Source organism: Tachysurus fulvidraco, chromosome 25 (assembly GCF_022655615.1).
Source record: "Tachysurus fulvidraco isolate hzauxx_2018 chromosome 25, HZAU_PFXX_2.0, whole genome shotgun sequence".
NCBI classification, from domain to species: Eukaryota; Metazoa; Chordata; class Actinopteri; order Siluriformes; family Bagridae; genus Tachysurus; species Tachysurus fulvidraco.
In genome coordinates, this window is record NC_062542.1 from 8,172,352 (window position 1) to 8,182,169 (window position 9,818).

The following is a 9,818-nucleotide window of genomic DNA, read 5'->3' on the forward strand; positions in this document are numbered from 1 at the left end:
AAGAACACTGGGAATCTACCCAAACTCTGATGGATTATCGTGGTTCTTCTTCACTTATTTGAACACTGGTTTCCGTGATTTCGACGCAGAATACAGTGCTGAGTTTGATTCGTTTGTTTATTTTCGCTGTTTTGTCGACACTCGTCTTTCCCGAATTCTCGCGTTTAAAAACGCTCGGAAATCTTCACAGATGTTAGTGCACAGTTTTTCCGCGATGGTGAGTGACAAGCAAGGCTACAGTTTATAAAATTCTCTTTTTTTCTTCTTGGAGGCTGTACTTTTAAAAAAAAAAATCAAACTATTCTAAGTAACATTTTGTTAAATTTATCATCTATTTTTTCCCTTTCTTACCTTAAAATGTGAAACAAATGATCACTAATTCTGCAGATATACGCAGTTATAATACGCCGAATCATTTGCCTCTTTTACCGATAGTCGGAAATGTGCATTATTATTTTATTATTGTCACCACTAAATGAATCGCACCATTTAATAAAAGGAGGCACACGTTCTGATTAAATAAACAATAATATATATATGAATTCACTTGGAAAACTGAGCATGACGCTTCCAGATGTGGAACAAAAGCTCCAAAAATTGATCACAACGAATATATAATATTTTTCTCTTTTTCCTCTCTGTACAGGATCGTCACGACGGCACCAGCAACGGCACAGCTAGGCTACCTCAGCTGGGCAGCGTGGGTCAGTACAGCAGCGCACCGCCGCTCTCCCACACGCCGAACTCGGACTTCCAGCCGCCGTACTTCCCGCCGCCCTACCAGCCCATCTACCCGCAGTCTCAGGACCCCTACTCTCACGTGAACGATCCATACTCCATAAACTCACTGCATGCGCAGCCTCAGCCGCAGCATCCGGCCTGGCCGAGCCAGAGACAGAGTCAGGAAAGTGGCCTGCTGCACCAGCACCGTGGCCTGCCGCACCAGCTCTGCAGGGAGTACCGACGAGAAGTGTTGCTTCCTTCGGCACACGGCATTGACACTGGACTCACAGACTCGATCCCCATCCATGGAATACCTCATTCTTTAGACGATGTACAGGTAAGGTGAAGCGTCAACTTTAGCGTTACCCCCCGGGGTGTTTTAGAAGGTACATTCTACCGAGACATTCTATCTAGAAAGCCCTTTACCTCATCAAACAGAAAATTATTCAGAGTTTCTGCTACATTTATTCCTTAAACATTTTTATTGACCATATTGCAGCGCTCTTTAAATGCTGGCAATTGCAACGCGCGATTAAAGAATACATTTAATATATCGTATTAATGCCAAATTATCGGTGCCACAAACAGCAGTATTACCGGCGAGGGGGTGATGATTGTTGTTACCTTTGGTATCAGCATTGCCTTAATGATTATATAAAAAGCCACAAGTTCTCTAAAATAAATTATAAAATAAGCAGATATTTTTTTCATAAAATTTTATTTATTTTTTTCACATGAAAAAGAGGATATGCTTTATTGCACATTTTCCATAATACTGTCTGGCATTTTCGGACGTGGGTTTTGGTTGCCCGCATTTCAGCATTGATTTAATTATCTGCCCACTGAAAAGATTCAGGCGAACAGAAAGTGATGCATTTCCACAGACAAGCATTTCATGCAAAATATGAAGGCATATAGTTACTTTTTATTAATCGTACAGAAAGTGAAACAGGAAAAGCAAATAGCTAACCACCATCACTGTCATCTTTCGTTTTTTAGAAAAAAAAAAAGATTTTTCATTGTCTATTAAAATAAAATTGAATTTTTCTTATAAAACAAAACAAAACAAAACAAAAAACAGGTTTATATTTTAAGGCAAAATTTATATATTTTGTCTTAAATGCTTTGATGCTTACTTTTTGTCTTAAATGCTTAGATGCTTTCTAGTATGATTCTTAATATCTTGTTTTCATCGTTTGTAGCACGTTGAAGATCAAGGAATTCACGTCCCTGACCAAACCGTAATCAAGAAAGGTAAGCAATTTCCTTTTAAATACCGTACGTGCCTCGACTGGCTGCTCGGCGACTGTAAAGCCTAGTCGAACTTGCTCTGAAGAGTACACTGGGTTAATTTGTAGGCTTTCAGTTAGCTTGCCAATGGGGCACTATACATTTTAAATAAGCCATTTACAGCGGTCTCATGCTAACATTGGCCTGAAATGTGTAACTTGGCATGTTAATACGATACTATTTCTTTCATCGTGACTTGCTATCCACTTGGTTGGAAATTCAAGTACGAAAATTGCACCGTTAACAATGTATGAACGTGTGCGCTAAGGCACCATACACTACACTACAAATACTCTGTCCTTAACATATATAAATATAAAATAAGACATTTTATGTTCAAAAATATTTTTCCCATCTGCTGGTCTACATGTCCCCTTTCGGCTGCACATATTTGGAGAAAGAAATTCCAAAAAATGATGCCACGACTTGAGCTATTGATGGGTATAATTTTTTTCCGACATTAAATGTTTGTTACTTTTGATACGTTGCGGATGCATTGCACCGAAGTATTTTTTCATATCTGCACGATAATTGGTTGTTATACCAGCAATCTCCGGAGTTCGCTTAACTGCCATTGTCTCTATTAGCCTCCGCTGAGCCATTAATGTCACAAGTGATCTATCCAAAAGTGCTTAGCCCTTTGTCTCCGTTTACCGTGCAAAGAACGACAAAGAAACAACACGCGTTGCAGGGATACGAGCGCGCACGGTGTGTGTGTGTGGGGGGGGGGGGGTATGTAGAAAATGTGCAATAAGCAGATTAGGCCATTTTATTCCTGCAGAAATGAGTTCTACTAGAATAGTGAATTGGATTAGAAACACACACACACACACATATTTTTATTATATATATATATATATATATATATATATATATATATATATATATATATATATATATATATATATATATATAATACCTTTCATGCATATATATATATATATATATATATATATATATATATATATATATATATATATATATAATTCAGTCAAGTTATTATTATTATTTTTTATTATTATTTTTATTTCATTAATTTTTGTCGTTGTTAATCAATAATAATAATAATAATAATAATAATTTCGTTAGCCACATATTGCTTGTGGATGCTCCGTTTCCTTCATTATCCAGCCTAGACTCTTCCAATCAGTATCTTTATAGAAACAATGCCGTACACGTTCCTCTGTTATATTCCCACGTCACGACTGTGATAATATTAAATATTTTGATGGCCAGACCACTTTATTACCCGAGGCGTATATGCAGTTACATTCATGAGCTGAATGAAAAGTCATTGCTATCGTATCCATTTTTCTACAACTAGAGGCCTTCCTTTTTGATAAGAAGCTACTGCCTACAATGATCCATTCGTCATAAGCGAATACGCCTAGTCTTATTCAGGCTGTCTGGCTGATAGCAATCCATCCTTTTGCTTGTGTTTCAAGTAGATGAACCTGAAGTTCCGAAATATCGATGTGCCCTTTTTTCTCTTAGGTCCTGTTTCATTATCCAAGAACAGCAGCAACGTTTCTGCTATACCTATAAATAAGGATGGTCTTTTTGGCGGCGTTGTGAATCCAAACGAAGTTTTCTGTTCTGTTCCGGGTCGTCTGTCTCTTCTCAGCTCTACATCAAAGTACAAGGTCACAGTAGCGGAAGTGCAAAGACGCCTCTCGCCGCCTGAGTGCCTCAACGCCTCCTTGCTTGGTGGGGTGTTGAGAAGGTGAGACGGTCTTCCATGATTTTGCTCTTTACCTTTCTTTTCAAGTGCCACCAATAATTACACCGACCAACACATTTAGAGTTGGGTTCTTGCCTTGTAGCAAAAAGACACACCAATAGCTATACAAGGATGTATATCGGAATACACAATGTAAATTGGCCTTAAAATAATACAAGACAAATAAAAAAAAAATAAACATCATAGCAAATATAAATGAGTTGTGTGTCTTTAAGTAACAATTTGGTAACATTTTTAAATGGTAGCTATTTGTGTATGTATGAAGAAGGAACCAGTGATTGGCGCATAATGCTGCTTAGGCCTATGCAGATATAATCAATAACCTGGTTTATGTCACTGACAATCTTAAAGACAATGAAACACAAGATATATGATTGATTTACCCTTCGATCAACAGGGCGAAATCTAAAAATGGTGGAAGATCACTTAGAGAGAAACTGGACAAAATCGGATTAAATCTACCGGCAGGAAGACGCAAAGCAGCAAACGTTACACTGCTGACGTCACTTGTGGAAGGTAAGTCTAATTATAAGTGCGGGTTAAAGCAGTTCAGCAGCAGACCTAACATTGTTGTAGGTCATTATTACAGAGCCGTGGCCTACTATAATCCATAATTTTAATTTGTTGTTTTATGGTCGGTTGTCCTAAAAAATAAGCGCCTGTGATTCTGGTGGTGGCGACTGACTGAGTAAATAAAACTTTAATACAATTAGTTATTTCTTTCTTTCTTTCTTTCTTTCTTTCTTTCTTTCTTTCTTTCTTTCTTTCTTTCTTTTATTATTATTATTATTATTATTATTATTATTATTATTATTATTTACATGCATTGCCTTGCTTGAGTGTGATTGAGTGTAATTATTCTTTGTGGTGGTATTTGGTTTTTAAAGGTAAAGGTCTGAGACGGTTCATTGGTTCTTGTTAATCATTACGGCTGCAGACTGAAAGCTATATTCATCCTGCTTCACTGAAATTTGGTGTTGTATGTTAATGAGCCTGTTGAAATGTACGATTCTTTCACGATAAAGTGGATTGGTCTAGGGGACGTGGAGCCGAGTGGTGATATGGAAGGACAGCAGGTTTCTGAAGTGATGTTATTGCTTACTGTGCTCCGTTTTATGGAAAGCGGTTTACTGGACCAGAGCTTGCTAATTGGCGCATGCGTCCTTCCGGGGGTTAGACTTATGGCAGGAAAGCCTGAAGTTAAAATCCAACTGTTTCAGGAAATTAAAACCAAAGACTTGAGAAAATCAACAAAACAGACCTAGATTAAATGACCTAGTGATTCTCAAGGTTGAAGTAGTCTTGAGTCAAGAGCTTTACTTGCTGATGCTTGTGTTTGGTACACAGTGCATATCTTCACCCGTCAATCAATTCTACAGAATTACGAATCAGTGTTTTGGGGTCTGTGTGATGCCCATTATCAAATACTTTTTAAATTGATTGTTTCTATTTTGATGGAAAACCTGGTTTATTTTGACATACTAATTTATGACATATTTTTCTACTATTCGACAAAAAATAAAGAGCTGTTAATTTCATTGATAAATGTAAGCTTTTGGAAGAATGCCCTGTCCTTTTGCCGAGAACGTTAATTAGATGATAAATGTGCAAAGTGAAGGTGTTAATTGGTCTACATTTGGTGTCAGTAATTTAAAGTAATATATTACACAATCCATTTTTTTCTTCTTAGGCGAAGCTGTGCATCTTGCCAGAGATTTCGGTTATGTTTGCGAGACCGAATTCCCAGCCAAGGCAGTAGCTGAATATGTAAACCGTCAGCATTCCGACCCAAATGAACAAGTCCAAAGAAAAAATATGTTACTGGCAACGAAGTAAGTGATATCTTTCTGCTTTTCAAATGACCAAAAGTGTATTTGAGGCACTGTTTTTTTTTGTTTGTTTTGTTTTTGTTTTTTATAGTCTAAATCCAAACCACAGGCACGATTACATAACAATTTCTTTGTAGTTGAAATTCAGTGACATTTGCTATGCATTTTTCATGCGTTAATTTCATGGGCTTGTAATATTTATGTTTGAATTGAACAAATGTCTGCATTTTAGTGAAGTATAATGGATAAGAAATCCCACTGGGCGACGTCAAATCGAAGTCTATACCACATTCAAGTCCATACATGAACATGAACGCTTCTTTTTTTACGCTTCTTGATGTTAAAAATCAAGCTGGAAGAACAATCATACGCCATTTATGTTCAAAACGAACATTAAAACAGTTTAATTTCTCAAGTAATAATTACAAAATAGTCATTTATTCTAGGCCCGTTCTCATCTCCAGATACACGCGTGACGTACGATAATGCGTATTTGACTTGATTCGTTTGAACTTTCGTTGCTAGTTGGCTTGATTCTGCATGTAACAGCAACACTGTCAGGCGTCATATTGATTAGGGGCACAGCACACTCACATCAAATGCAACAAAGTGTTGTTAATGCATTTCTTACTAAAACAATCGGTTATATAAGGTCAAATTGGCACTTTTGTGTGCACATATCACGGCATCAGCTCCTCACACTGAATTGTGTCTCCTTCTAGACAAATCTGCAAAGAATTCACCGACCTTCTCTCCCAGGACCGCTCGCCTCTGGGGAATTCACGCCCGCAGCCCATACTCGAGCCGGGCATTCAGAGCTGTTTGACTCACTTCAGTCTAATTTCTCACGGATTCGGGACGCCGGCAGTGTGCGCGGCCGTCACCGCGCTACAGAACTATTTGACCGAGGCCATTAAAGCAATGGATAAAATGTACCTGAACAACAATCCCAACAGCCACTCCGAGTCCGGCACTAAAGGTGGAGACAAAGATGAGAAGCACAGAAAGTAATCTGCGACCATTAGACCGCACCGCACAGATATTATAAAATTATATATATATATTACACTAGTGATAAAAAGGACAATATGCCATTTCCCGATCTTGACATGTTTTATTTCTTTAAAAACCGCAGTTCATCCTGGGATTCATGGAAAGACACTTTTATCTAAATGAGAAGAAATAATTGTGTTAATGAGGTGCAGGAACCAGCTCCTAACAGGGGGCGCGTGAGCAAAGAAGAAAAAACTTTTTCCACACGACTTTTAATGAACTCCCTCTTTTTTATGAGCTGCAACGGGCTGAAATTTAGCCACCCTTATCAGTTGTCAGTTGACAATTGTAGCCAAGTGACAAAAAAAAAGAAGCTGAAAGAGGATGATTTTCTATCAGTATTGTGAATAATAAACTTGAAAAGAGTCCCACAGTTCCATGCCATGTCTTCACACACAGACGGTTCACTCTGAGAGACCAACTTGAACTTTGAATTTAAACACGATTCACGGTTATATGAGGGAATCTGTGTTCATGTATGTATATATTTATTTATGTGTAATTTAACGGGAACTGTAAATATGGTGCATCTGTTGAAACTTCTTTTTTATTTATCTGGTGCCTCCTGTTTTAGTGGGTTTGAATATTCGCTTAGTTCTTTATGTGGTTTTACGGTTCTTAGGAAACAGAAGGGTTTTTTTTTATTTTAATTCAGCCCTCTTGTAGCATGTTGAGGCGTCACTGAAGCAAGTGAACAAATTTAATAGAAATAAACGTTTATTTCTCTGTCTACTCCTCATGTCATTTCCTTTTAATTTGGAAAAAAATCACAAAAAGACCCCGTGACTAGTTTTATGTTTCTATTTTCTTGAGCATTTATGTGAGCTTTTATTGTGTTGTGCCAATCAGAATACTTTTCACGTCGTGTTCTTCCCTTGAAGCACCATAAGAGCAATAAATGGATAACCTATTGTCTTTAAAATTCATTTTCTTTTTCTTTCTTTTTTAAAGAATTTCAAAATTGGTTGGGGCCAACTGATATCTGGTGCCCTGTGTCCAATGTCGAATTGGAGGCGGTTTTATCTGTAATGTGCTGGCAATAGTTCCCATGCCTGTCAATGTATTATAGTCATTTGTTGCCCACAAACGAAAATAAATATTTGATACGCTTCATGTCACTTTTCGATTTTAATTAATCATCTTTTTTCTATTTAATGATTGACACGCTGGGCTTTTCGTGTTTATCTATCTATCTATCTATCTATCTATCTATCTATCTATCTATCTATCTATCTATCTATCTATCTATCTATCTATCTATCTATCTATCTATCTCTATCTATCTATCTATCTATCTATCTATCTATCTATCTATCTATCTATCTATCTATCTATCTGATTGTTTGCTTGTTTTTCTGTTTGTCTACTCTATCGAGTTAGCTCTCCCCTGGCGATTGTTTCATGCAATAAGCAGTTTAACCTCTTTTTCTGAAGTAAAACAACACCAACAACAACAACAACAACAACAACAACAATAATAATAATAATAATAATAATAATAATAATAATAATAATAATAATAATAATTTTCGAAATGATTAAAATAATGTTACCGTAAACTGTTCAGGGAAGAATCATTCAAATATATGAGTGTTTTTCCCCCCCAAACTAAATTACACAGACAACAATGATTCCTCAATCGTGTTTGAAGTGAATCTATGTGGTTTCAGCCCTCAAGCAAAACCGCTCTTAAAATCAGTCAGATATATAAGCCTGGTTTGGGGGTGACTACACTTGCCATGTCAGCGCGGTATGCTGTTAGACGCCACTTTGTTTTGATACGTTCCTTCTACCAACTTACAATAAATATGTACAATATAGATATTACAGTGCGATGGATGTTATCAATTAGTTGTTTGGATGAGTTTTGGTAAATTCTATTTCAGCAATCATTCTATTAGAATTAACAAGCGAAGTTTAAATAGGTGTCGTAATATTTCGTTTGATAACATTTCTCAGGGTCGGCGTTCTTCTGGTAGGTCATTTTGGTATTCGTGCAATGAATAAATATTAAAAACACTTCATTCAGTATATTATCGTTCCCTAGTATGAAACACTGTATACAACCAATTTGAAACACATTTGATTGCTTATTGATACTCAGCACCTCGAAATCAATCTCCAGTGGAGCGTATTGGTCCCATTTCACAGTCACCAACCCAGTTCTTTAAAGTCTGTTTTTGCAATGGCATTGACGTAAGATTACAGGCTATTCTTTCACAACAGTGGTCATTTGGCCCGTGAGCTTTTTTTTTTTTTTTTTTTTTTGCTTCAGCGACTTTTTTTCCGATTCGGTGGCTATTGTTTTCGAATTAGGTTAAAGAAGCCTAACTGCAGACGTCCTTGGCATAATTACAATGCAAAGTGCTGCAGCAGGTGAGCATTATCTGTCAGTACTGTTTTTGTTGGCTCAATTTCAGATTGTTTGTGGGAGCTTAACCACGGGCGCAATGGCTCACTTAAAAAGAGTGATATTCGGCTGTATCTTCAGCACTAATCAACAGGGAAAGCGCTCGAATATCATTTAAGAAAAAAAAAGATAATAATACTTTATAAAATTAACCCTACGTGTCCCCTTGCTACTAACGTTACTACATGCATTTTTGTAAACGAATTGAACGCACTGTATGTTATTCATATGCATATCAGTGTGTTAATTTACTCCTCAAAAAATTAAAGCATTTATTTAAAAATATTTCATTTACGTCCATATAGAGTCTGTTTACATTTATATTGTAACATATTATACTATATATATTTTTTAATATTTTAATTTGTATTTTACTGCAATTTCACTTTAACTGGAAGAACTAGTTTAACATAATGCCTGGAAGCAGGAGCGTTGTGTGTAAAACAGCGCAAACTGAAATTCGGGGACATTGCAATACCCTGCTGAATTCACTATCATTTCGGTCTATCAATTTCACAATAATCTTTTGTGATAATTAATGTTATTAGGTTTTTCATTTAACGAATTATACAGTATCTCAGCTATAATGAACACCTGTAAAAAAAAAAAAAAAAAAAAAGAACAACAATGGCTTTAACTGGTTCGGGGCGGGTGGGGTGTGGGGTGTTACACTTGTCCTTAACTCTGCAGGACCTATTTACCAAACTTAATTTGACGCTCGCTCTTGCTAACACCCCCTCAAATCTGAGTCTCGAGAGAGACGAGCGAGGAG

General features: G+C 36.7%; 1 protein-coding gene across 5 annotated transcripts in view; it reads left to right on the forward strand.

Moving 5' to 3' along the window:
- The window catches only part of tfap2a (transcription factor AP-2 alpha), an 11,860-nt gene extending 4,111 nt beyond the window's left edge, over window positions 1-7,749 (forward strand). For 2 of the 5 annotated variants that reach the window (XM_027169671.2, XM_027169661.2), the window contains exons 2-8: window positions 647-1,060; window positions 1,926-1,977; window positions 3,508-3,736; window positions 4,152-4,270; window positions 5,445-5,586; window positions 6,306-6,590; window positions 6,719-7,749. In XM_027169671.2, coding sequence (XP_027025472.1) covers window positions 647-1,060; window positions 1,926-1,977; window positions 3,508-3,736; window positions 4,152-4,270; window positions 5,445-5,586; window positions 6,306-6,590; window positions 6,719-6,755 — 1,278 coding nt within the window. In that variant the 3' untranslated portion in view covers window positions 6,756-7,749. Of the gene's footprint in view, window positions 218-646; window positions 1,061-1,925; window positions 1,978-3,507; window positions 3,737-4,151; window positions 4,271-5,444; window positions 5,587-6,305 lie in introns of all 5 variants that reach the window. The other 3 variants (XM_027169680.2, XM_027169705.2, XM_027169696.2) reach the window with 3 other exon arrangements.
- Window positions 7,750-9,818: the final 2,069 nt, after the last annotated feature.